The following is a 27,378-nucleotide window of genomic DNA, read 5'->3' on the forward strand; positions in this document are numbered from 1 at the left end:
TATCTCTACATCCTTACGCAAGAGCCACTGTCCACAGCCCTCTGTTCAAAGCTGCGGGTCTTTCGTTCGGAAGCTTATAAAATCAGGTAAATTTCTCTCTGGCCTAAGGTAGTTGATAGTCATCTCACTAGATGTCACCCCAAAAGCCATGGAAAGCAAAGAACCAGAAAGAACCTTAGATGTTGAGATCTTAGACAAATCACTGCCCTCCTCGGAGTCTGGCTTCCCCATCTGTAAAACGGAGTTAAGACTCTTCACAGACTTGTCCATAAGGATTAGGAACATAGTGGGTACCCAATACACAACCCATCACTCTCATTTAGTTTGAAGGATGTAAAAATGGTAGGGTCTGAGGCCCCTGCCCTTCACCCCATGAAGTCGATAGACCAACAATGGGGAACAAGCACAAAAGGCTTTTCTTCTAATGAGAAAGTCAGGGCCAAGTGGCGCAGAACAGGGGTGGCCCCACAGGGGTGGCATTAATGCAGGGATCTTAGAGGCGTCCTGGTGGACCTGGTGGTCAGCTAGATCCAGGAGAAGGGAGTGCCCTCCAACCGATGGAGGGAGGGGGGGTTTTCAGAGCAGGATCTATGCTACTGTGTAAGGGGGGTGGTATTTCAGGGAGGGATCTATGCTACTGGGAGGGAGGGGGCAGGGTCAAAAGTGACAGTGTGTGTGAATGTTGCCGAGGAGAACTCTGATTGTATCTGAAGCTGAAGAGAGCCACCGGGAGGTACCAGGGTTCAGGAGCAGAGCCTTCCTCCTTACAGCTGTGGGGAAGGTTGACTGACGTGGACAGAGATCTCTGTGGACAGAGATCTCCATTTCCAATCAAGAAATCAGGCTGCTGCAGGTAAAGCGGTCTCCTAGTAACATCCCCCTGCCCCCCGACTGCATTTCTTCTGGATGCAGATCTGGTTCTTCCAGGGCGGCGCATCCAGAGAGGCAGTGTGGTGTGGGTTGAGGGGTGAGGTGGGGGGGGGGGGGCACTGATCAGATGAAAACCTGAGGCAGGTAGGTCTCTGAGCCCCTCTGTGTCCTCTCGGTGCAAAGGGGAGGCTCTCCAGGATGGAGCTGCAGACTCCCCAGCACCCTCTGCTCCCCGGGGCCCCAGCAGTGCTGCGGAGGGTGGGGGGAGGGGCTGATGGTGGGAGGCAAAAAGTGGTGGGGGGGAGAGAAACCAGGAAGGGGTGGGGGAGAAAGGAGTTCCTCAGGGGCCCTCAGAGACCCTGCATCAAAGGCCACCGGAGAGCCTGGACCTAAGCAGAATTGAACTGAAATGAACATTTGACATTTACCCTGAAAAGGAGGGTAAGTGATTCTTACCAGGTGCTTTCTATGTGACAGTTTCTTTGTACATAACACATAATTCAATAATCCCCCAAAATCCTTTTAAAGAGGAGTCTGGCACTCACCGCAGTCGAATTTCTGGAGTGTGGACGGAATGCCAGGTGGCTTATTTGCACGGTTTAGCTAGGACTGGCTCACTGATGGTCCTTACAGTCACGGGGAGGGCACTTCTGGACAGAGATCCAGATCTGTGCACCACCAAGCCCACAGCTAGGTGTGAGACCTCTGTGTGACCCCTGCCCCGGGGTGAAGTTCGGCCCCCTCAGAGGGCAGCAAGGGGGCACCTGGCCTGGCTACTGCTCTTGGTGCACAGCTGATGCGATGGGGTCACGACCATCAGGAAATATTTACGGGTGCAGGGGAATCAAGCAAAAAGAGGCCAAAAGACAAGAGTATATCTAGATTTGGGGAAAAGGAATTTTTCCCCTTCAACTGAAAGAATGCCTGCTTCCTGTTGTCCCAAAGAGTGAGTCCTTTTTTTATTATTTCTTGATATTTTAATCCAAGCTTTTGAAGGTCTCTTTTCTAACCTTCTTACGCCCCCCTCCCCAAAGTTCTCTCCCCTTATTTAAAACATCATTTCCCTGGCCCACCCCCTTTATGCCGGTTTCCTTCCTACCTACACGTTTTCATCTTTTCCCTGAGATGGGGAGCCCCTAGTTCTCTGGACCCTTTATTTAAGGTGTCTTCTGTAAGCCTCAAGATATCCCTGTAAGGTAGGTGTCATCGTCCCACTTGACGGATGAGGAAAACTGGGGTCAGTGACCGGTGAGTGGAACCAGTTAGAGAACTTCCCTTTAGTCCTCTGTGGGCTGTGTGGGGCACCTGGGGTGGCAGAGGCATCCCCCCACCCCCTCCCTGTCCCCGCGTGACCTCCACTTGAAAAGGAGCCACCTGGCAAGGTGAGAAGGTCAGTCTCCCCCTTTTGTGTGTCCTTGAGACAATTCGTTACATTCTTTCTTCCACGGCCCGCACCCTCATTGGCCCGCCACCGCACTTCCCCATTGGCTGTGTTGGCCGGGGACGCGCCGTGATTGGTCCCCAGCCTGGTGCCCAGGCGCTAGGTCTGTCTCCTGGTGGGGGTAGGATCTAGAGTCCCCAGTCTGGCTCGCGCGCGAGGCCAGCGACAACTGTCCCGGCAGTCAGGGCTTCAGACAACCTCCCGCATGTCCTGGGAGAGGGGACGTCGTGTGCACGGGCACGCACCTCCCGCAGCGCGTGAGTATAGACCAACCGCTGCTATCACTGCGCCGGCTCATCTTCGCAAAGGTGCACTTGGCCATGTGGGTGTTCATGCACAGGTGTGGGCTGTGCGTGCCCGTGATCCGAGCAGGTGAACGTTGAGGTCTGGGGCCAGACCTTCAGTGGGCGTGTGTGTATGGCATCGTGACAAAGTACAGAGTTCTGAGAATGATTTTGGCTTTCTCTTTTACGTGATGTAATAAGCGTAGGGAACCAAAGGAAGCTGCCTGGGAGTTACAAAACATTATCCAGCCTATTGTGTACTTTCGCGCAGGGTGTGCTCATAAGCGTCACACTCAAACGTTTCGTGGAGTGATGCTAAAAACCGATGAAAATTTCTCTGAATCGCAGAAGAGGCAGAGGTCATATTTTTCAAAAATTTAGTGTAGGGAGTTTTTAAAATGTCGACTCCAAGTGTGTACTAAGTGGTGTTTTGATAGGAACGGGTTAGTGTTCAATAGGCAAGTCGAGAAAGGTAACTTGAAAGTGTGCTTTGCTCTGCAGATGAGGAGTAGCAAAAAAAAAAGGCAGGACGGTATGAACCGTCCCAGTGCCTTTCTAGAAGAGTTCGTCAGTGAGGCTGTCTACTGACTTTGTTGGACTGCAGAGCGATGTGCTTGCTGGTCTGACCCACAGGTTTGAACACAGTGAAAAGCTTTTAAAAGGGAATATATGTCAGGCATTCTGAAATGCCTATTATCTTTGGCCCGGGTTTCCTGCAGAATGAATGGGGTTTTCGCAGAAAAAGTATCCAGCAAACCTCTGTCCACAGGGCTGCAGAGCCCGGAATTCCTCCAGATTCAGCTTCCCACTCTGTCGTGCACTCCACTTCTGCTAAAAGGAGTAGCTCGTGCTGCGTGCCTTTGCTCCGGGTGGTCATAGAATCGTGACAGTGACCTTACAGAGGCAGCAAACTTTCTAAAGACTTTCTCCCCTCCTTTGTACAGACAAATTAAGACCTCGGGCTTCTTGGCTCATACAAAGTCACACGGGAGATTAACACGGAGCTGGAGGTCCAGTCCAGGTCTTGAGCCAGTGGATAATCCAGCCGGCCTTGCCCTACACCAGTTCATCCCACTGGCCGGGTACCAACTCTGAGTGCAGCGTCATCCCACCCACGGTGGGTTCTTAGGCCTAGTGCCCTGCCCCCCCCCCCCACTAGCTCTGTCCTGAATTTCCAAGATTCTCACACATTTTGGTTGCCCAAACATTTACACTCATCCCCCAAACGTGGCCAGTTTCTGGAGTCAGGAGAGGTATCCAGATTCTTGCCCCTGGGTAATCCCTCCCCTCCTCTCCAGCATCCCCTTCGAAGGCTTTTTAAGCTTCTGAGATGTGTGCCTCTCACTGTGGATCTGGCCAAAAACTGAATTCAAGAGATCGTTATGCTTAGGATCCAGAGAGGGCTTTTGGGTTTTGGTCGGACTAGCTGTTATTCCCTGCCTCCAAGGTCTTTTCGTCATCCTATCCTGTCTTACTCTGACCTGCCGTGCGAAGGATGGTTTAGATGCCGATACGTTAATCCCAGCCAAGGATTTTACTAATTTGTTGGCAAAACAAGATTAAGTTAGAAACCAGTGTGGATGGGGCTGGCCAACTTCTTAGAGGAATTGGGGCCTAAACTAGGAATAAAAGGACAGGTTGACTTCTCAATAGGTAGAGACTGGGGGGCAGGGGACAGAAGGAGGGGCGGCATCCCAGGGCAGACAGGCAGGGGCCACAGAATAGAGGGTGGTGGGCAGGAGAGCAAATGTTTCTGTTATTGGTGTGAGGGAAGGGAAAATGGGAGAGTCTGCTATCAAAATGCAGATTTCCAGGTCCCGGGGACAGAGTCTGGGACTCTGCTGTCCTTATACCTCTGGGGGCAGTTTCCTTAACACACGTGGCCCCTGCACAGGACATTTAGGGGAAAGGTTTGTTTTTGTTCTGTTCTGTCATAAATAAAAGATCCCTTCTCAACCTCATTTTTACAGTTGGTTCCCCCTTTCCTAGCAGAAGAGCCAACCTGGGGAAAAGGCAGAAGGAGGGTCTTGCTCTCCCCTCCCCCCACCGAGACTGTGGCTTCTGCGGTACTCACCCCGTGAGCCACCCCCTGACACAGACCACAGGTGCGGACAGGCCAGATCCACCTGTATTATCCCAACAAAAAGCTCTGTCTGAACAATACTTACACCTCAGCTCCTGTTGGGTGCACAGCGCAAGTTAATAAAGACAACTCGAGACGCATGCCTTCTGGAGGTCCTACCAGCTCATTCCTAGCAGAGAGCAGGATGGCATTTAGGAGCAGGACGTTTAAAATTGCCCAGGGTCTTATCAAGTTTCATATCTGCTTGGCTTGAGGGAAGGATCCTCTCCCATCATCCCTGCGTCCTGCCCTGCTCCTGCCTCAAGGGGGAAACTATCTCAGACTCCTGACCGTGGGGCGCCTGGGGCAGGCAGGGTGAGGCAGAGGCCCCGGCTCGGCAGGTGGGCAGGATGCTCTGGGACTGGCTTCACCCCTAGTGGCAGGCAGTGAAGACTGGCCCAGGGGGTCCGTCCCCTTTGCAAGAGGCAGGGGGTCACAACCCTTATCCTGTGACTGAAACCACACAGCCCTCCAGGTATTTGGGTGGAGTGTGTTTGGGGAGAAGCCTGGGAGGAAACCCCGATTACCAGCATTGGCACCGCGAGAGCTTCAGATTTCCCATAAGCCCAGGGGCCTTTGGTGTCAGTATTTTGAGACCCTTAGAGAATTCTAGATCCTGGGAGAATCCTAGTGTTTATTTTACTTCTGCTCACTGACCTAAATTCCCTGCTGTCCAGGCACATTCATTTCTTCTTAATTTAAGCAATTAAAGAAAACCTATGCTCTTCGGTTCAAAAGATTTTTATTTCTTCCCCAGGCAAATCAAAAGTTTCTTTGTTTCACTTTGCTCCCTATTAAAGATTTGTCAGTGTCTGGGAAGTGAGGCTATAGTTTTTAACCCAGCCATCAGGCTGGATGGGCTTGTGCAGATTCTGCGGCTGTCCTCTGTGCACTGATGGTGGCATTCTGGGTAATAAATGTTACAGGAGCTTCACAGATCAGTGGCACAGACACCCACAGACGTAGTGGCACCCACTTACTATCTTCCTGCCATTGTTTTGAGAAGCAAAGAGAGGGAAAATCGACCCATTGGTGAAAATTACGTTGTTGGTAGATTTGTTTTCTGATCTAAAAGGTGTTTTACAAATCCCACGCTGCCTGATTGGGTTCACTGTCTCTGTGGCTGGTTTTCCCTGTAGAACTTAGTGGGAATGCTTTCTCAAGCCCCCTTCCCCGACATTCCCTCTATGGAGGAGACTTCGTTCCCAGCTGCCAGATGTGGTGCTTGGAGAGAGGTGTTGCTGTATGGGCCCTAGTGATGGCTCAAACCGTGAAGGTATCAGCATCACCTGGGGAGCGGGCTGCCCACCAGATGCCTGGGCCCAGTAGATTCCGAACCAGTATTTTCAAGGTGGGGCCTGGGCATGTGTATTTTCTACAGTCCCCCCGGTGATTGACATACATCAAAACAAGCAAACCCCAGGCTGAGGTCATGGAATGTCCCTGGGTGGCAGGCAGGACCGAGCTCAGGGAAGCCTGGGACCCAGTGGAGGGCTTCCATTAGAATTCACTCAAAACCCCAGCACTGAGCACCTTCTGGGAGTACAGAGGTGATGAAGATGTGGCCCCTCTGTTCAAAGGGCTGGCTGTCCTCTGGGTGGTGGGGTGAGTGCCTGAAGGAGGAGTCTATGACTCAGGTAAGAGACCTTGGTCCCTGTCTTTTACTAAAACTGTTATGGATCCATCCCAGAATTGCCTCTCCTAGGGGAGGGCTCCTGCTTTGTAAACTCAGATGTGACAACCTAATGATCATCCTCAGAATGCACAGCAGGCCAAGGCACACCTGCTTCTAAATCTCTGTCATTATGTGACTTTTGCTTTCACAGGTATAAAAGTGCATCTCTCCTTTTTTGAGATTATATATATATTCGTGATATTCGTGATATAGATATTCGAGATATATATATATAGATATAGATATATTCGTGATATATATATTCGCGAATATATATATATTCATGAATATATATATATATATATATATATATATATATATTCACGAATCTAAGGACACACCTTGTTGGATTTCTTTTTGTACATATACCCGTGTAACCACTACCTAGATCAAAGAGGGGTGCATTCTCATGGGAGGAAAGACCTCAAAGGGTGTGGACACATGCCTGTTCAGCTTTTCACAGACTGTAAGGAATGAGATCTCAGGGGTATGGCTTGTTCTCCTTGGCCACGGCCAGTCAATTTAACAAGTGTCTGGTGAGTACCTGCAACGTTCTGGAAAATCCCTGGGGTAAAGCAGCAGTGCCCTTCAACTGTAAGTCAAATATGAGCAGCTTGTGTTCTTAGGAGTCCAGTTTAAATTCCGGATTTTTGTGTCCTCTGTTCTTTATTGTGTATGTTATTGATTATATTCGTCGGTTTGGGACCTGTTACTTGGGAGTGGTAACCCCTTTCTGTTTCAGTCTGCCTTCCTCTTTCTTTAGTACTGTATTTTTATTATTTAGGACCAAAGAAGGGCATACTGTTACATAGCAGCTTGTAATGGCGACCTCTGGAGAAGGCAGTAACCCCAGTGGCAGAGCAATACCCTGGCCCCTGGCACAGCTGTGGGAGCTTGAGCCGAGGGTGGCCCGCCGACGCCTGTCCCAGGCCCGCCACCGAGCCACCCTCGTGGGGCTGTTCGGCAACCTCCGGAAAATGGTCTACTCCCAGTCTGATCTCACAGCCTCAAAGGTAAGGGGACCTGGGTGTGGGAGGAAAAGTCTCCAACGTGGAGGGACTGTGGGGTGAGGTGGGGACCGGCCTGGAGCCCCCAGTCCCCCCACCCCCACCCTCAGGGCTGCAGTCGGGATGGGGTCAGTGATCAGAGGCGGGCACCTCGTGGCGCACGGAGTGTGGCTGCACATGGGTGACGCGTGAGCTGGACCTTCCCTGCCCGCAGCAGACAAGCCTGGCATCAGAAGGGAAATAACACCCCGAGAGGCCTGGTTAGCCAGCGGCTCCTGTGTCTGTCCCTCGAGCGGACAGGGGTGACCTCCGGCATCTGCTCCGGGACCCTGCCTCTCCACTCAAACACACACGCACACATGCACACACGCGTGCACATACACACACAGACACACGCACGTGCGTGCGACTTGGTTCTGGGCACCAACCAGATCTTTTCCGCAAGGCAGCAGAGCCCTCTGGGTAAGCATTTATCTGTTCCTGCTCTTGATTTTGCCTTTCTCCCTCGATAGCTTCTTTATTGCCTGTTAGTGCCTCTGGCAGAGCATGGAGGAAGGTTCGGGTGGTGGTGCTAGAAGGAACGGAGCTCGTGTTATTGGAGGAGCCTTATAGGAGGTCTCCAGTAGGGGAGAGGGCCCCGAGATCTTCTCGCTCCCCCTGCCCTCTTGGAACAGCGGAGGCACAGGGGTCCGAAGGGACCTGTCAGCTAGTTGGTGGCAGGGCCGGGAGGAGGGCCTCAGCTCCCGGCTCCAGACCTGGTGGTCTTTCCAGAGACCAGCCGGTTGCCTGAGACAGTTTCTAGCCAGCAGATTTTCCCTCGCGGGCTGGTGGGTTTCAGCGGAGCCGCATTTAAGGACAGGGACCGCTTGAGGGGCATGAGCCCCCAGCCTCCTGCTGCCGGAGCTAACAGCCTTCTCCTACTGAGGGCCAACACAAGAATTCCTCCTCAGCTGGCACGGGGCCAGGGCCTCTGTGACTGTGGCTTGATTGAGTGGCACCTCAAGCACCTTTGTGCAAGACGCCGAGTAGGGCCGAGAGGGTTTTTGGGTGAAAGAATCTGAACAGAGATCCTGCCTGCTCTTGTAGGAGGGTGTGGAGGGTGAGAGGTGCGGGGGCCACTGTTCCTCCTCTCTCTGCTGAGCCAGGCTCGGGGGCTCAGGGCAAAGAGCCCGTCTGGGCATAGCTCTGCGCCGTGTCCCCTCGCCGAGGAGGAATCTGCTACCTGTGCCCAGGGATGCGCCGAAAACCCAAAGTCCCCATCACTGGCCAGTGAAGTAGTGTGCACAGACTGGCAGCATGACCAGAGAAAGAACAGGGCCCCAAAGTAAATAATCGAAGTCAAATATAGAGGAAAACTATATTTTCCTCTATATTTGCACCCCCTAAAGTCTGTACCTCGTGACGTGGTGATGGAGAGCCTGGCGGATTGGCCTGGGTCCATGTGAGACAAGGTACTTGCCAGGCTCCCATCACCACCTCCCTTAAACACGGGCAACAGTAACGGCTTCCTCAGAGGCCTGTCGTGGCACCTAATAAGATCGCTGCGTGGAAAGATGTGGCATTGTCATAATGGCTTCCGTCTTGGTCACTTACTAGTGTATTACCTCATTTATCTGCCACAATTCCATTCTGATCTCATTTTACAGAGGAGGAAATGGAGGCTCCAGAAAGGTAAACAATTTGCCTGGAATGGCACAGCCAGGAAACAGCAGGCAGACCAGGTGTTCTCTCTCTTCTCCTTTTTCCCTCATCCTGCTTGAGGGACAGCCCTGAATTCTGCCTTCGTCATAGGCATGAAGAAAAGGTTCGCCCTAACAAAATACCAGGAATAGGGTGGCTTGAAACAACAGAAATGTATTGTCTAGGAGTCCTAGAGGCTCAGAGTCCAGAATCAAGGTGTCCACAGGGCCATGCTCCCTCCCTCTGAAGGCTCTAGGGGAAAAGCCTGCCTGCCTCCCAGCTTCTGGCGTTTGCTAGCAATTACTTGGCGTTCCTTGGCTTAGAGATGCCCCACTCCAGTTTCTTGGCCGTCTTCTCACTGTGTCTTCACCTCATCCTCCCTCTGTGCACGTCTGTCTCTGCATCCAAATTTCCCCATTTAATAAGGACACCAGCCACGTTGGATGGATTAGGGCCCATTCTATTGACCTCGTTTTAGTTTAGTCTACGAAGGACCTATTTCCAAACAGGGTGACATTCACAGGTTCTGGGAGTTAGAACTTCAACATATCTTTTTCAGAAGGATATAATTCAACCCAGAACTAAGGTCCTAATTAGCCTGCCAAGAACATTCTGGAAGCACCCGGCTTCCATGGCTCTGTGTTGGCCCTCTAAGACTGCAAGTGAGCATGGGGTGTCTGGGCCAGAGGGCCAGAAAGGCCTCACCTCATCCTGATTAAGAACAAGCCTGAGATGCTGGGAACCAGGTAAAAGGAGTATTCGAGGGCCGCCTGGGTGGCTCAGTTGGTTAAGCGTCTGACTTCAGCTCATGGTCTCGTGGTTCGTGAGTTCAAGCCCCTCATCGGGCTCCTTGCTGACAGCTCAGAGCCTGGAGCCTGCTTCGGATTCTGTGTCTCCCTCTCTCTCTCTGCTCCTCCCCTCACTTGTGCTCTCTTTCTCTCTCTCTCAAAAAATGAATAAACCTGTAAAAACATTTACAAAATAAAATAAAAGGAGTATTCGAGATCTCGCCATCAACTGCATTCTCCTGTCGCGGTTTTGGGGGCAGCAGAGTGTCGTGCTTCTCGCTCCCCTCAAGCCTCCTTTCTGTGTACCAGGCAGGACGCTGGGACAGCACCGGGGCTGTGCGCCCGTGGCTGCTTTGGCTTCCTCTCGCACTGCCCGCCCCGGCCCTGACCACACCTGGCTTCCCCAGTCCCCTGGGGCGGCCCACGTCCCCAGCCACCCCGTCTCTGTCCCTGCGTGGAGGCCTGCCTTTGAGACACTGCGCTCTCCAGAGCTCAGCTCGGCCTGCTTGCTCGGCTGCCGTGCTCTAGGTCGTCTGGACGCCTCCAGCTGGAATCAGTGTCCCTTCCCACGCGTTTCCACGGCCTTCGGCTTCTACTCCCTTTGGTGCCTACTGAATTCTAGCCTGTGTTACAAGTCGTTTCCACGCTTGCCTTGTCCTTCCTGCTGGAAAGCAGGTGCCATCTGATTTACTCTGTGTCCCCAGGGGCCGAACACACAGCTCTGCCTGTTGCACTTGCCTGATGAACGTATGGAACTCTGGACAGCTATCGGTGGTCAGCCAATAAACAGTATTTAGCATTTCTTGTGTTTGCATAATCTTGCAATCACCATTTGACTTTAGGAATAGGGGCGCCTGGGTGGCTCAGTCGGTTGAGCATCCGACTTCGGCTCAGGTCATGATCTCGTGGTTCATGAGTTTGAGCCCCGCGTCGGGCTCTGTGCTGACAGCTCAGAGCCTGGAGCCTGCTTCGGATTCTGTGTCTCCCTCTCTCTCTGCCCCTTCCCCGCTCATGCTCTGTCTCTATCTCTCAAAAATAAATAAACGTTAAAAAAAATTTTTTTAAAGGAATATTACACACAGGAGAGAAGGAAGGGGAGAAGGAGGAGGGGAATGCTTGTGACTTAGCCCTGCAGCAACAGGAAATTCAGAGTTCAAGTTGACAGGGGATTTGGTGTTTTTTGATCAGCTGAAGTGTATGCATCTAGCAAATAAGAACTATTTATTTCATATTAACCAGCCAGTTGCTCATTGCGATAACTGAGCAGAAGTTAGTTCTGGGTCTTGGTGTCAGCCTGGGGCTGCTGTTCGGCCACAGTTCACTCCGTCTTCAAGGAGCATATATAGCTGTTTGCCCTTCGGAAGCCCTAGTAGTTTGCAGAACACAGCCCCGTTGCCAAATATTTTAGCATTTCTGTGAGAACCGTCTCCAGAATACAAATTAAATGCTTCCGAACAAACTTCCCGACCTTTTTATTGACAATGTCAAGGAATGTGACTTTGCATCTGAGGGAGCATGGCGTCAGCCTGCGGAACGGACTCCTGTGTCCACGAGACCGCAGCCTCGGGGATGGAAGGCTGGCTTTTCAGCATTGTCTGTCTCGGTTCCCAGTGGCAGGTTTTGAATAAGGCGAAGAATCATATTCAGGAGCTGGAGCAAACCTTGGACAATCTTCTGAAGATGAAAGGTAATGGACCCCTGTCGGCCACCCCCGTCTCCTTCCCAGGGAAAGACTGGTTGGTCTTTCCACCGAAAGCAGAGTGATTGGATTAAGCCAAGTGAGCAGGTATTTCCTGCGTGCCGACCGTGTGCCAGGCACTGTGCTGAAGCCAGGAGTGCAAGGAGATTCGTGCCCCTGCACTCAGGGAGCTTATAGTCTGGCAGGACAGACGGAAGCCATCAGGTACCTGATCCCATCTTGAGAGACCAGAGAGGAAGCGGACCGGTACTTATCACGCCCAAAAGCAGAGCCTGGCTCCCTTTCTTGGCACTCAGTGTGGGAACGGTGGCTGGCGAGGAATTTGGGTTTACTAAGCTGGTGGAAACCGAATTCTAAAAGGGATACTTTTGGTGTCTTGATTGAGAAGGGCCGGTTTAAGAAACTTCTCCCCCTTACCTCTAGAAGAAGAGGTGAGACTGGACCCTTGACACCCTAACCCGAATCTGGGTGGGCTCAGGGACCACTCATGGTCCACCTGGATCAGAAGGGCAGGAGGGAGTCGACAGAGGCTGGGCCTCCCCGTTTGTGACCCTTGCCTTCACCTCCCCAATAGAATCCTTCAAGCTGGAGGACGGGAATGCAAACAGCTTAGAGGAGGTCAAGGCAGAATATGCCAGTATGTACTCTGGAAATCACAGGTAAGACCCCCAGGCACCACCGTGCAAACAGCAAAGGAGGGATCATCTCATTGAGGCAGACAACTGCATTGGCGGTTCCTAAATGATCAGCCACTGATCCCAACCCCATCCATTTCCGTAAGCCATCCTTCCCTTACCAAGTTAAGATACACCCTGTATCCCATACTAAAATCTGATCGATACTTACATCATGTGCCCATGCGAGAATGGCTACATTTCTTTTTAAATCATAATAATTAGGATTTTTCTCTAGATAGATTATAGACCTACAGCAATTAAAAGTGTGGCATCAGCTCAGGAATAGATTAATTATATTTTATAGTTATTGTATTTTAATTCATTAAGTTAGGAGTGAAATTCAGTGTCTTCCTTCAAGATCATTTGTATTTCTTTTCCTGGCAACCTTTAGTGCCTATTTTTTGCCCATTTGCCTGTTGGGTTGGTTGTCTTTTTCCCACATGGCTGTAGAAGTCCTCTGTATAGACCAATTAGCCAGCCATCTTTTAGGATATGACTTGCAAATAATTATCCTTTGGTCGTTTGTTTTATTATTTTGCTTTTGATGTTTTTGCTTTTTGTTTTGGCCATGCAAAAATGAAGTCTCATCCGTCCATCTGTTATGGTTACTCAGAAAGGCTTCCTGTGCTCTGAAATTTAAAAAAGAAAAAAAAAAAAAAAGAAGGGAGCCTGGGTGGCTTAGTTGGTTAAGCATCCAATTCTTGATTTCAGCTCAGGTCATGATCTCACAGTAGTGAGATTGAGCCCCACGTCCAGCTCCCCACTCAGCGTGGAATCCCTCTCTACCCCTCTTTTTTTGCTTCTCTCTCTCAAAATAAATAAACGTTTAAAGGGGCGCCTGGGTGGCTCAGTCGGTTAAGCGGCCGACTTCGGCTCAGGTCACGATCTCGCGGTCCGTGAGTTCGAGCCCCGCGTCGGGCTCTGTGCTGACAGCTCAGAGCCTGGAGCCTGTTTCAGATTCTGTGTCTCCCTCTCTCTGACCCTCCCCTGTTCATGCTCTGTCTCTCTCTGTCTCAAAAATAAATAAAAACGTTAACAAAAAATAAAATAAACATTTAAAAAAATAATGTTAAAAATAAAAGAATCTTCCCAGGTTTTCTTCTGGTGCACTTGCTTCTTAACATGATGCCTTGGAGATTACTCCTATCAGATGAAGAGATTCTGGGTTACAAATCCTGGTTTTCCAAATCGTGTCGTGCTGTTCTGCTCTCTTAAAACTGCCTTTTGAAGAGCAGAATTTGAAATTTTTGATAAAGTCTAACTTACCCATTTTTTTCTTTTTGAGGTTGAGGTTTTGGTGTGAACCTAAGTATTCAGTGCTTTGGGGTGCTGTTACAAACGGCACTTCTTAAAAATTCAATTTCCAGTTGTTCACCACTGGAATATAGAAATACTATTGGTTTTCATATATTGACCTTGTATCCTGCAACCTTCCTAAACACCCTTCTTTGTTCTAGTCACATATTTGGAGATTCTTTGGGATTTTCTACATAGATTATAAATAAAATCAGTTTTACTTCTTCCTTTCCAATCTGTGTATCGTTTTGTTCTTTTGCTCGCCTTGTTGGACGGGCTAGAATCTCCAGTACTATATTGGATAGAAGTGGTAAGAGTGAACATCCCTGTCTTGTTCCTGACCTTAGCAGAGACATATTTTGTCTTTTACGGTTAAGTATGATGTTAGCTGTAGGTTTTTCATAGATGCCCTTTATCAGGTTGAGGAAGGTCCCTTCTATTCCTAGTTTGCCGAGAGTCTTTGTCATGAATGGATGTTAAATTTTGAGGAGTGCTTTTCGGCATCTATTGAGGGGATCGTTTGGTTTTTCTTCTTTAAGTCTGTTGTTACAGTGAATTCCACTGATGGAATTTCATCAAAGTTTGAGCCAGCCATCCTGCATTCCTGGGATAAACCCCACTTGGTCGTGATGTGTGCACACACACGCACGTGCACACGCTCACATTAAAATTGTCTTCAGAATGTCAGTGTCAGTGTTCATGAGGGGCATTAGTTTGTGGCTGTCTTGTTTCTGTTTTCTCACCAGCCTGGTCTCAAATAAGGTTTGTCATAATGGCTCTGCCAACTGGTGCCCAATCGAGGCAGTTGGGAAGGATGCTGAGGGGGAGGAAGAGGAGGAAGAAGAGGGGGAAGACCAAGAAGAGGAGGAAGAGGAGGAAGAGGAAGAAGAGGAAGAGGAAGAAGAGAAGAAAGTGGAGCCCTTACACTCCCCAGTCACCTTGTTGCCAGACCTCATGGAATTTGAACGGTGTGAACGGCTGGGAGGGTGGCTTCACGCACGGCCTGAACTCTTGTGGGGAAGGGGTCAGAGGCTCTGTCTGCAGCAGGCTGCATCCCCGGTGCACTTCCAGACCAGGCCCCAATCAAGGAAGCTCCAGAATTTCCATATGTTAGGGGCTTGGGATGGGGTTGGCAGAAGAGCTAGAGAAATAATCTTGAAGTTACATTGCACAGCACATACACTGAGTTTACTTAGACTGGGTATTTATTTGGGGTGACTTTGTGGGGGCTATGATGGGGATTAGGAGGACCAAATACCCCCATACACACACACACACACACACACACACACACACACACACACACACACACACACCAGCTGCATTACTGGTCTTATAGTAAGAAATACAGTGGATGACTGGCCTGGACTCCAACAGCCACCCACTGCCCCTCCACAGACTTAAGACCCATGGCAGCCATGTTGGCTTCCGGAGGCCAATAGAAGGAGGCTCGCTCCACAGCTGAGCCTTTCCGGCCCTGAAATAAAGCAAGCGTCATATCATGGCTGCACATTCATGGGGCTTAGAATTATAAGCACTTTTCCCATGGGCTGAGAGGTGAGCAGGGAGCGTGGGCTCCTTGTTCTCTCTTCTATTAGGCAGAGAGCTCCATGGGAACTCTGGGAAGACGTGGGGGAAGGACCCTGGAGCCCAGATCTATATCATTCCACGGCCCCCCAAGTGGCTTCTGCTCTCCAAGTGTCAGGGGCATGCAGACTAGAAAGGCTAAGCCCCTGGTAAACCACAGAGCTGTGGCACTGCCCGTGTGGTGTGGACCACCCCACTAATGGACACCTGAGGAGACGGTTTGGGGAGGGACCTTCGGCCACTGGCTTCAGGTCTGGGAGATGACGCCATTTCTGTTCCAGGTATCTCAACTTTTACAAACAGATGATGGACCTTCTGATCGGGAATGGGATTGTCTCCTCACAGGAGGTGACACTCCCCATCGTCTCTGCAGCCATCTCCCACCTGTGGCAGAACCTCTCTGAGGAGAGGAAGACCAGTCTCCTGCAGGCCTGGGCACAGAGGAACAGCGGCCTCCTGGGCCTTGCTGGTACCTATCAGGAGGCAGGCTGTGCCGAGGGCAGCGTGAAGGACAGTGGGGTTGACAGCCAAGGAGCCAGCTGCTCACTCGTCTCTACCCCAGAGGAGGTGAGCAGACCGTCTCTGGGTCAGGGGGAGGAGTGCGTGGGAACGATTCCGTTGCCTTTGGCCTGGAGACACCAGGGGTCTGCTTGGGGTCATTTACCAAATGTGAGGTAGTGTTTAAATTCTGACTCAAGCCGTGTGTTTCTGATTTTCCCGGCCTAAGCGCTACCACCACAGAATGGCATTCCTTTTTCTCCTGCTTCCTGAGCTTTCCACGGGGACCATAGAAGAGAAGGCTTAAAAGGTCATTATCAGTTGGGATTGTTTTCACTGCCAGTTACTCGCTCATTAAACCATGAAGGGAAAGGTGCTTCTCCCATGCAGGGAGGTCCCAAGGTCAGGAGGGCTTCCCATTAGTCTCAGTGAGGTCACCATGGACTTGGTCCTTCCCCTCTCCCTGCTCTGCCTCATCGTAAGGCTGACCCCTCACCTTGTCTCCCCTCCCCACCTTCCCGTGTGACTGTAGAATGGCAGCTAGGAGCCTTTGAGCTGTATAGTCCCTCCTCCACATCAGGTAAGAGAGAGAAAGATTCATGTGGCTCTTTCTTAATGGTCAAGGAAGACCTTTTCCAGAAATTTCTGCCATACCTCTCCTGCCCTCCCATTGGCCAGATTGCCAGATTACTGAGCCAATGACTGACATCATCGAGAACGTATTATGTTTGGACCGGCTAGGCTCAATCCCTAAGAGGAGCTCAGTTCCCACCCCCAAGAGCATTGCTGCCATTCAGTGAAAAGAGAGGAATTCACTATCGACTATTGGCCTCTCAAAGCAGTGTGTCTGGTGGCATTAGTGGTCACTCAATGCTGAAATCGAAGCGGGCCCCTCAGCTGCGCTTCCAGAATTAGAACAGCCTCAGGAGGCTGCTGCCACCTCACGGCCCTTCTGACCTGCTTCTCTAGCTTGGGGCAGGCAGTTCTGTGCTCTCTGCACCTGTCCTGTGCTTTGCAGGACACTTAGTAACCATGGCCTCCACCAGGTCAGCCGCACCCCTCTGCTTGCCCTGACTTTCCAAGCACCCCTTAGTGGGTGGTCCCTTTGAGAAGATGTTCTGTGGCTCTGTGGGGAGCCTTAGAGCCAGACAGCTTCGTAGTGCCTGGGACCCCGGGGATACAGCCCTGAAATGCTCCATCGTCCAGGAAGTTGCCCAGCCCTCAGGGCCCGGGGCCCGGACAGCAACAGAATGTCAGTCACCTAGTCCAGGGCTTCCGGTTTACTGATGAGGCCTAAGGAGTGAGGTGGCTTGTCCAGGATGCTCAGCTCCTGCTTCAGAGGTTGTATCTCCTTCATCAAAGAATTTTTCAAATCTTTCTTTGGTCACCTGTCTATGGTCAGCCTTCCGTGATCTCCCCTGATCCTTCTCAAGTGGAGTCTAGTAAAAAGGCAGGTACCTGGCTAATACCTCAGACCCACTGAAGTGGAGTACCTGACCCCTCAGGTGGCTCAGAACCTTCATTTTTTAAAATGTTTGTTTATTTTTGAAAGAGAGAGAGAGAGAGAGGGAGAGAGAACGAGTGGGGGCGGGGGGCAGAGAGAGAGAGGGAGACACAGAACTCGAAGCAAGCTCCAGGCTCTGAGCTGTCAGCACAGGGCCCCATGTGGGGCTCGAACCTGTGAACCACTAGATCATGACCTGAGCCGAAGTCGGAAGCTCAACCGACTGAGCCACCCAGGCGCCCCAGAACCTGCATTTCTAACAAACACCCCAGGTGACTGATGTATGAGGGCATTTTGGAAGGAACTCTCAGTGCAGATATGCAACAGTGAGTCAGCTTTTGTGTATGTCCCCTCTGCTCCCCCAGTTGGACTTGGGCTTCTCACCTATTTGTCCATTAATGTTGGCTTCACCACGAGAGTTCCTGAGTTCTCCTCCACAGTGGTCAAAGCGGGGCCAGGAAACCAGTCGCTGAAGACCTCATACCCAAGGCATGTCAGCCAGCCTCGATGTCTTTGTAGCCCCGAATCGCCTGGCCCTGAGGTCTCACACAAAGAAGGCAAAAGGAAAACATATGCCAAATGTGCGGACAAGCGTTTCAAGCTGTAAACCGATGTGTACAGGCGTGTATGTGCATTTGCGGCATGAACCTTTCCTCAGGGAAGGGCAGACCCAACCCAGAATCTAATGTCCCCAAATCATGGAAGCAGCTGATCTTTTCCAGAAAGGGCTAAGGGCTCACATTCTTCTGGCAGCAGAGTTCCTCAGCAGTGCCCAGATGAGGGCTCTGCCTCACTGCCATCCCTAGGCTTGGGCCAACCCAGGGCTGGGTGACCAGGTGAACAGAAGAGAGAACAGTTACACCCAGAGCAGGGCCAGTCACTACTCTGGCTTCCAACTTAGTTGCAGTGAAGTCTTTATAGCTCCTGGTCCATCTGGAGAGGTTCTGCTGCAGAACAACTGTGTTTGGGGCCAGCTCCTGGATGCAGGGTCAGGTGTGCCTGGGAGGGTCTGAGAACCAAGGCCCCATGAGTGTGCTGGGTGCTCCAGAAGGGCCACAGCGCCTGGCAGGGCACCCCTACCCCCGGCCAGGCTAGCTTCGAGAGCCGTATGCACAGCTGAGGACAGTGTGTGGCCCGGAACTTCAGTGGGCTGACTGGTCAAAGGCAGGAATTTCGGGCCCAGGACCCTGCCTCCCACCTGCTGGGGAAGAACACAGAGTGGATGGGCTTCTGGGCTGGTCCTTTCAGTGACCTCTTCCCAGACCCTCTTGGAGATAAGCAAAGGGATATTAGAAAGAAGGTTCATCATAAAATGTCTAAAAGATCAGGCAAAGGGCCATCGGGTGCCTGGGTGGCTCAGTCAGTTCTTCTGACTTCAGCTCAGGTCATGATCTCATGGCTCGGGAGTTCAAGCCCCACGTCGGGCTCTGTGCTGACAGCTCAGAGCCTGGATCCTGCTTTGGATTCTGTGTCTCTGTCTCTCTCTCTCTGCCCCTCTCACACTTGCCATCGGTTTCTCTCTCAAAAATAAATAAACATTTAAAAAATAAAAAAAAAAAAAAAGAAGAAGAAGAAGAAGAAGGGCCATCCACATGGCCAGAGTCCCAAGGGATTCAGTTCAGGGGAAGCAAATTGTAAGAAGATAAGAAAGACAGACACAAGACCTCCAGAGATAGAACAGTGTCTCAGGTAAGGGGAGAGACCCTATGGAACCTCCCAGAACCTGCCAGCTATGGGCCAGAGAGCTCCCTCTCCTCTTCTCAGGGTGACTGCCCTCGTAAATGGGGCGTCCCTGGTGAAAATTATATAAGAATGTCCCGCCCAATATCTGGGACATTCTTGTACTGAAAACAAAAAACAAAAAACCATTCTTTATTTAAAATTCAAATTTAACGAAGCATCCTGCATTTTTATTTGCTAATCCTTGCATTCCTAAGTGTATATATCACATTCCTGTGGAATATTTAATATTCTTCAAGAAAGTAAACAAAAGCAGGACTGAAAGCCATCTAAATAACAAGACTGCAAAATCGAAATATCCAATGTAACACGCCCCAGGAAATGACCAGAGGGAAATAGGTCAATGTGTCAACAATAGACCTCTCTGGGTGGGACGGCTTCTCCGTGGTTTTCATTTCTTTCTCTGTTTCTATTTTCCAAAATCTTCACGATGAGCATGTGTTTCTTTTATAAAGCAGATTAATATCAATAATAGCTAACGTTTCGGAGGCGGGTGCTTCACCGACCTCATCTTATTTAATTCCTGCAGTGTCCCTGTGGGTAGGCGCTATTGTGATTCCCTTTACATAAGAGGAGGATTCGAGAAATGAGGTCACTTGTCTGAAGTCACACGGCTTAGTGAGTGGCAGGACTGGGAGCTGGCCCTCCTGCAGCCTCACCCCAGGGCCCCCAACCTCTCGGAGGGCTGTCCTGGCTGATAGATGACTGCCAGCTTGGGGATCCTGGGCTCGTGTGGCCTCTGCATCTCGGGAGGTGTAGATGAGCCCTCTCCCAGGGCAAACTGAAGCCTGACTCTGGCTGCTGCGTCTCACGCCTGGGCTCCCACCTTCTTTAGAAAGAGGAGACCGCAGTCCCTGGTGCTCCCCCGTCCCTTGTGGCCACCTCTGGGGTTGGCACTTTGTTCTGGGCGGGCAAGCGCTTACTGTGCACGGCCTGGGAAGGTCACCAAGCAGAGATCGTGTGTTTGGGCCCCGGCTTTCACATACCCATCCTTTGGGGAGTGAGGGTTAAAGAGAGAGCCTTTCTATTCGTGTCCGCCAGCGGCCCAGAGCAGGTGCCAAGCTAGTGCTGACACATCACGTTCTGTGCCTTCCTTCAGATACTCTTTGAAGATGCCTTCGATGTGGCAAGTTTCCTGGACAAAAGTGAGGCTCCAAGTACTTCTAGCTCTAGGTGAGGAAAGGGGTATGAAAGAGTGTGAGTGTGTGTGTGGACCCCGGCGCGGATGCTTAGGGGCCGCTCCCCTGCAGCCCCACAGAGGGGCGCAAAATTCCGCAGAAGTTCTTAGAGATCTACTTTTGTCTGTGGTTCGAAGCGGGCTGGTCCTAGGATCGTGCCACTGAGCTGAGGCTTCTTCTACGTAGAAAATGCTTCCATCCTGGCCCAGGGCTGAGACGCAGCGGGTCATGAGCTCGAGGCTGTTCACACTGCACCATCTTCCCAGGGTGAGGGGCCACAGGCAGGTTGCTGCGGTTGTCTGGTCTGAGAGGTGGGCAGGGGCTCCGGCCCCCCCACCCCGCCCCGAGAGGCTGGGCCAATGTGGAAACGGGCCGTGCCCTGAGCTGGACAGGGGAGAAGTGGCTTTTCACGGTGCTTCTGGGGATGGAGGTGGGAAGAGGGGAGGAGGGGACAGCTGACCCCATGAAGCGAGAAGACACAAAATAGGATCTGGGGAGACTCCCAAACAAGCAGCTTGACTAAATCCGTAGCACAGGGGCTTTTCGCAAAGAGAGCTTGATTGGGACGCAAATTCCTTTGTTGCTTTGGAAAGCTGTGGTCTTCTAACCTATAGGCACAGGTACCTGCGCCCGTGTCATGGCTAAAAAAAAAAAAAAAAAAAAAAAAAAAAATCCCGATTATTTAGTTTTTCTTCTTTGGGAGTGAGGAGACATTCCTGTCCTCATACCCCAACAAATATCCCCACTCTCCGCCAAGGCCATGCGGCCAGGCTGTCCCCGGTCACCTGACATCAGCCTGTGTCCCTCCCACCTGCCTGCTCCACTCGGCCTCAACAGACTTGTCCAAACTCTCCAAAGCTGTTTGATGAGGTGACTCGAGCTCCTCTCAGCTGTGTGTGGGGTTTGGTTCTGCTGAAACGGGCTGGAAGCGGATGGATGTCCCTGTTCCTGAGCTGGGCTTGGGCTGTGGAGACAACTTCGCCAACCTGGAACTCCTTACTGTGCCGATGGAACACGAGAACAACCTATTAAAAATGTTTCCTGCTCTCCCTGGAAAAGGCATGGATTGCTGCCGGAGGGTTCCTACGCGGCTTGTGGGACCTCGGTCCCAGGGGAAGTGAGGTCAACATGCAGGCTCTCCCCGCATGACTTGAGGCTTCTTTGAAGTTGTTGGGAAGGCAGCGGGAAGGAGTCTGCAAAGCAGGCCTTCTCCGTGCTGGTGCTCTGTGTTAGACCTACCGAGGGGAGGCATCTCAGGGGACTGAGCCCAAGTGTGGCGGATGCCCCCTGAGCTCCGTCAGCTGCCACAGGGGGACCAGGACCGTGGAGCGTGGCTATGCGAGGGCGAGCCTGAGGGACAGAGGCAGTTTAGCTCCCTTCTTCCAGAGGCCACAGCTCAGAACGCTAAATTAGGGCGCAGGAGCCAGTCTCCCTGTAGTCTCTCTTTTCCCTTGGGCTCCATTGAAGCCGCGGCAAGGCAGACCTCCAGGCTGTCTGAGAATTCAGCCGGGTGCTTCCAAGTGCGTGGTTCACCCTGTAAGCCACATATTTTAGGGGGTACCAGCCGAGGCCGAAGATTAGGATTCTAAATATTTGCTGTTTCTTCTCCTTTGTCAGTTCAGCATTTGCCGGCAGCAACCCAGAAAATCCAGAGGAGAAGTTTCAGCTCTACATGCAGATCGTCGATTTTTTTAAAGGCCTTTGCTGCGTTAACACTCAGTTAAAACAGGTAGGACTGAGCAGAGCGATGGGAGGCCTCCGCTCACCTCCCGCAGGATGCCAGAAAGGACTCTCGAGACGAGAGTCAGCCTGATGCACCCTGGGGAATAGAAGATGTCCAGGGAAGCTGAGGGACGAGACTGACGGATGTTCCCCGGGCAGGCCTGAGATGGGGACCTGGCTCTTGGCAGGCATTTGTAAATGTTGTGTGACTGGGTGACAGCTTTTGGAGGGGCTGAGCTGTTCTGTCATCTTCTGAGCCCCTGTGCTAATGTTTGCTGTCAGCTTTTGAAGGGCATTAATTTCCGCTTCCCAAAAGCTGACTGTGTCTTCATTAGAAGGTACGTTCCAGAAATTTTCATGCGGGGAGGGGAGTGAGGCTTGAGGCACCAAGGGCACAGGCCACTTCAGATTCATAACCCAGGAATTTCTCTCCGAATTTAGCAAAGACACAACTGTTAATTTAAAAAGGTAGGCAATAGGGGCGTCTGGGTGGCTCAGTCAGTTAAGCGTCCGACTTCGGCTCAAGTCATGATCTCACGGTGCGTGGGTTCAAGCCCTGAGTCAAGCTCTGTACTGACGGCTCAGAGCCTGGAGCCCACTTCAGATTCTGTGTCTCCCTCTCTCTCTGCCCCTCCCCTGCTCGTGCTCTGTCTCTCTCTCTCAAAAATAAACATAAAAAAAACTAAAAGAAATAAAAAAGTAAGCAGTAATAATGACAATGCTTGTCTAAAAATAACTAGGACAGCTTTTCAATAGGTTAAGGTATCATCCTATTAGCGGCCCTCTTCCTACTGACCCTTCCTTGCCTCTGCCGAGACCACTCTGAATCTCCACTTGGGGCCCAGGGCCCCCCCTCCGCTTGCTCCGCACCACCCATCAGCTCTTGGCCGTCCGGCCCTTACTGCTGTGTCCGCCTTCTCTTGGACACAGGAAAGTCAGTCCACTTTACCGAGGCCAGTCTTTGCTTTCCCTGCTTCCTTTTCCCCGCATGTGGTAGAAAAGAAAGACCAAGCAGGACTGGGTATCCGTATAAAGCAGAGGGATGCTCCAACTTGAATCCTCTTGGGAGCTAACCGGAAATGCAGATTCCTGGTGCCCCGGCACCCGAGATTCTCATTCACTGTTGTGAGGCAGGGCCCCAAGAATGCGTATTTTGAACAAGCTGGCCAGGTGGCTCTGGGGCAGGAGGCCGCCAGCCTTCACCATACGCTGTATAAAGAGGGAAATCTCATTCTCTTCCCCATCCACCTCCCCTGTCAGCTTGACCGAGGTCGTTGGATGAAACTCTAATTAGCACCTGTATGGTGTCCTAGGAAGGCTGTGTTAGCACTCAGCACCTGGACAGCACCTAGGACTGGCTTAAAACAACAAAAATGTCTTCTCTCACAGTTCTAGAGGCCAGAAGACCAAATCAAGGCCAAATGTAGCCAGAAGCTAGAGAAGGTGCAGGGCCATGCCGCCCCAGAAGGCTCTAGGGAAGAGTCCTGCCTTGCCTTTTCCTAGCTTCAGGTGGCCCCCACAGCCCTTGGCTTGCAGCTGAATCCCTCGAGTCATGGTCTCTGTCTTCACATGGCCTTCTCTCTTCCATGTGTCTCCCAGTCCCTCGCATCTTCTTATAAAGACAACAGTCATTTGGATTAAGCGCCGCCCCTAAATTCAGGATGAGCTCATCTTGCAAATCTTATTACACCTGCAAAGACCCTCTTTCCAAGTAGGGTCCCAGGTGGGCGTGAACTGGGGTGGATAGGCTACTATTCAGCACCCAAGACCAGCAGATACCTCTCGTGACCTGCTGCTTTTGCAAATCTGCAGCTCAAAAACGCCTTGGACACCATTTTCGGGGGCTTAGGGAACTGGACCCTTCTGAACAACATTCAAGCCCTTGGTGTGACACAGACTTGAGTGTGTGGCCCCTCCTGGGATGCTTGGCCTCCTGGCGCCCCCTGTGCTCCACTCCCTCTTTTTCTCAAGCTTTGCTGTGGTCTTCACCCTGAATGAAGGGCCCACATGACTTTCCTAGAGACCACCTGGTTCCCTCTCGGATACGCTGGCTCCCCACGCACCCTGCCTTCCTCGGTAGAGCACCGTGAGCGAGGACGTCAGCAGAGTCTTCTCCCAAGCTGGCCATCACCCGGGGGACTATGTCCCACATTCACGAGGTGGTTGACTGGGCTTAGGGATGCCTCCCAGGGCCCAAGGGGACCGGCCCCTGACCAGCAGGGTAACAAACTACAGGGGTCACTTTCTGCCAAGGTGGGGAAAGACAGGAAGAGCAAAACCCAGGAACACACTTTTAGGGGGAGAGGTAATAGCGAGTCAGGTCAGTGGGGGCCATTGTAAAGGGAATAAAAAACCCCTGCTAAACACACACCGTGCTGCTGCTTAAAAAAATTATCTAATAGTCAACCCATGTACATAGTTTAAAACTTGAAAGTTACCAAAAGATATACAAAGAAAACTCAGTCTCCTACCAGCGTCCCTTGGCTATGCCCCCATTCCTTTCCCCAAAGGCAGTCACCGTCACCAGTTTCTTGTGCAGCCATCCAGAGATACTCTACAGATATTTATATATTCTTTCAAACACAAATGGTAGTCTACTCTGCACACTGCCTTGTACTTCACACTTTTCCTTTTAAATTGTATACCCCACAGAGAGAGAACCCTCTCGTTCCTTTAATTTCAAATAGCTGCATGGTATTCCCTCGGTGGGTGCACCATGGCATAACTCACTGTCCTCCATTGATGGGCATTTGGAACAAGCTTCGATGCTGTCCGCCACCCCCCACCTCTTACACGATCCTGGAAACCCCCAGGATGGAAAAGCAGCCAAGAAAACCCTTTCTGAAGATCATAGAGTGTGGAGTTGAGTGAAACGGAAAAGGGACCTGCCCCCCGCCCTCCCCCATAGCCCTTACTTCCTGGCCGGAAGCTAGAGAAGATGCAGCAAGAGATGGGGTGGACTCTCTGGGAGACATGGGGGCCTTCTCATCTGCCTGGGGACTGGATTCCTTAAATAACAACTGATCCTCTTCCACCCTGTGTTTTGCAGGAACCAGACCTCCCCGTTGACGATGAGATGATCATGTTGAGGTGCATGGAGACCTTCGATGATGAAGACCTGTGACGCACAAGGGCTGGGAAGGGAGGGGGTGAACGGCGGTGGGTGGCTTCCAAGTACTATGCCGACAGCCAAAGCTGTACCTGCCTCGGCCTTCCGGGACATTTTGGAGTGGCTGTCCCAGAGCATTTGGATGGTTTCCGTTTCTGATTGTTATAAAGTATTTGCAAAGTAGTGTGGCCCTGTGTCAGTCCCTCAGGGTTGTTTGGTGTGAGGGGTTGGCCGGATGCCAAGGCACACACCTGCTCCTGCTGTGTTCCTCTTCACGGGGGTCCTGGGGGCAGCCTGGCTGGAGCCCAGGCCACGGGCCTTTCAAGAAAGGACAGGTAGGGTCTGTCCCCAGAGGTGCCATGACACTGGGTACTTTCAGCATACCTTGGAGTCAGGACATAGTTCTGGTGGGTTCTAGAGAGTTCTGGAGGCCACTCACTCATCCTGCATGCCCTGGGAGCCCAGGAACGGTGCTGACCACTCATGTGCTGTAGGAGCTACAGGACATCGGGGCAGAACCAGCTTCCTCTGCTGCTTCTGGTAATAAAGACTCCTAAATGGAGTTCAAGCCAGATCCCAGAGTGTTCCGAGTGCTTTCTGGTGAGGCTCCTGGCCGCGCATACGGGATGTGATAGTTGATTCTATGTGTCAGCTTAACTGGGCCACGGAACCCAGGTATTTGGTTGAACATTATTCTAGATGTTTCTATGAAGGTATTTTCAGATGAGATAAACATTTACAATAGTAGACTTTGAGTAAATACAGAATAATTACCCTCCTTAATGTGGGTCAGCCTCACCTAATCAGTTGAAGGATCGAATAGCCCTGAAGCCTGAGCTCGAGGAAGAGGGAAATCGCCAGTGACTGCCTTTGGACACAGACAGCAACTCTTCCCAGTCTGTCCGCCTACTCTGCAGATTTGGGACATTCCAGCGTCCACAATCACGTGAGCCCATTCCTTAAAATCTCTATGCGTGTGTCTGCACACGTATGTAATATGTAGATGTGCTTGTGTGGACGTGCGTGTACACGTGCGTGCACACACATCCTACATCCTATTGGCTCTGTTTCTCTGGAGACCCCTCACCAATACACCGAGCGTGCACAGAAAGGATTCCCTGGCTTTTTACCGCTTCCCATCATGACCACATAAGAAACTGAGGCGCAGGTTAAGGGTTAGGACGCGAGCGCAGTCCTGCCTGCCCTGAGCCCCAGTGCTGGCCCCTCACCTCATGTCCTGTCACGAGCCCACCCCCGAGGCCCCCCCATGGGGGATACACGAGGACTGTCACTTCACTATTTATAAACAACCAAAATGGGGGGGGCAGGTAGGGGCTCTCCGCTGGGGGCTGTGCTGAGCAGAAAGAGGGGGGCTCAGCACCTGTGCTCACAACCACCCCCAGCCACTCCAGCAGCCAAGAACAAGGCAGCACGTGGGAAGGAAGAAAGAAATCTCTACAGAGGTGCCGGCACATAGTAGGTCCTCAAGGAATGCGGGCCTAACCAGCTCTAACCAGCCCCCACCCCACTCCTGTTTAGTCCTCATTCCTGGAGCATCGCGTGCTACGGGGGCCCCCGGTCAGCGTGGACCTCAGGGGAATACAGCATCCTTTCTCCCCACAGCCATGTGCAAGGAGCGCCCCTGCCTTCACACCTCAGCCCCAGCGGCCGTCGGCTCCCCACCCCGCAGGGCTCACTGGATACGGCACGGCCCGGGATGGATATGTTGCTTTAAAATCCCCTCAGATGCTACTTATCCTCCCTTCCTCCCCACCTAGGACTCTTCCGACATCAGTCAGATATCTACCTGTATCTTGACTGATGATATCTTTTCCCTTGTTAGCCAGTCCTGTATCTGTCAGAGATACAGAACCAAGAGGATATGGATGGGGATGGGTATAGGTGCGGGTATAGGTTTAGGTATTTTGCTTTAAGGAACTGTTTCACACAATCGTGGAGACTGCAAATCTGAAATCTGCGGGGCGGACCAGCCAGCTGGAAACTCGGGCAGGAGTTAACGCTGCAGGCCTGACATCTATTAAAATAATGAAACAAGGAGGCCATCAGGTGGAGTGGGTTCTGATCCCTTGGCAGCCTACAGGAGCACACCGAGGCCTACGCAGGAGTCCGTGCACTCGATTCCAAGAAAGTGAAATTTAGGAACAATCCATCACAAACAGCCTGAGCCGGACGCGGGCTGGAGCACCAGGAGCTCAGAGAAGGTGCTGGGGGAACAGAGGGTCGTCCTCCCCTCTCCTGAGGAGCCGGCCGAGGGCCGGGTGCACGGAGGGGGAGGACCGGAGGGGCTGGGGCATCCTGCCTCTTTGAGGAGGAAGAGAACTGTCCCTGTCACCTTTCAGCAAACAGCCCCAACTCTGCCCCCTGCCCCACCCCAGGCCTTTTCCTCCCCCCAAGTCAGTATGTTGCCAAGCGCATATGCACTAAGAGAGTTTCTGTGTGGACGCTGGATTACACTGGAGACTGGTTTTCACTGTGGTGAC

The 27,378-nt window shown here is 51.7% G+C and overlaps 2 protein-coding genes across 5 annotated transcripts in view; one reads left to right on the forward strand and one right to left on the reverse strand.

Moving 5' to 3' along the window:
* Nucleotides 1-2,462: 2,462 nt before the first annotated feature.
* On the forward strand, nt 2,463-24,892 carry STRA8 (stimulated by retinoic acid 8). 2 transcript variants are annotated; one of them, XM_053896958.1, is made up of 9 exons: nt 2,463-2,568; nt 7,177-7,405; nt 11,479-11,554; nt 12,141-12,225; nt 14,286-14,507; nt 15,408-15,693; nt 19,968-20,041; nt 21,664-21,775; nt 24,818-24,892. In XM_053896958.1, the coding sequence occupies exons 2-9, from the start codon at nt 7,214-7,216 to the stop codon at nt 24,890-24,892; spliced, it is 1,122 nt and encodes a 373-aa protein (XP_053752933.1). In that variant the 5' UTR covers nt 2,463-2,568; nt 7,177-7,213. The 2 variants fall into 2 exon arrangements, with proteins under 2 accessions (XP_053752933.1, XP_053752932.1); XM_053896957.1 differs by lacking the exons at nt 2,463-2,568; nt 24,818-24,892 and having other exon boundaries at nt 7,187-7,405; nt 21,664-21,898.
* Nucleotides 19,019-27,378, reverse strand: part of LOC109269047 (solute carrier family 23 member 1-like) — a 57,694-nt gene continuing 49,334 nt past the window's right edge. For 2 of the 3 annotated variants that reach the window (XM_019452843.2, XM_019452842.2), the window contains exon 14: nt 24,427-26,912. In XM_019452843.2, the coding sequence (XP_019308388.2) occupies nt 26,821-26,912 (92 nt within the window). In that variant the 3' untranslated portion in view covers nt 24,427-26,820. Of the gene's footprint in view, nt 20,688-24,426; nt 26,913-27,378 lie in introns of those variants that run through there. The other variant, XM_053896956.1, reaches the window with a different exon arrangement.

This window comes from Panthera pardus, unplaced genomic scaffold (assembly GCF_024362965.1).
Source record: "Panthera pardus isolate Hobbes unplaced genomic scaffold, ASM2436296v1 HiC_scaffold_8, whole genome shotgun sequence".
Classification (NCBI taxonomy): Eukaryota; Metazoa; Chordata; class Mammalia; order Carnivora; family Felidae; genus Panthera; species Panthera pardus.

Excerpts from the sequence above, each read along its gene's own strand:
- STRA8 (XM_053896957.1), top strand. The coding sequence starts at position 7,214 with ATGGCGACCTCTGGAGAAGGCAGTAACCCCAGTGGCAGAGCAATACCC. Across the intron at positions 15,694-19,967 it reads TCGTCTCTACCCCAGAGGAG|ATACTCTTTGAAGATGCCTT; the intron begins GTGAGCAGACCG and ends GCCTTCCTTCAG. Across the intron at positions 20,042-21,663 it reads CCAAGTACTTCTAGCTCTAG|TTCAGCATTTGCCGGCAGCA; the intron begins GTGAGGAAAGGG and ends CTCCTTTGTCAG.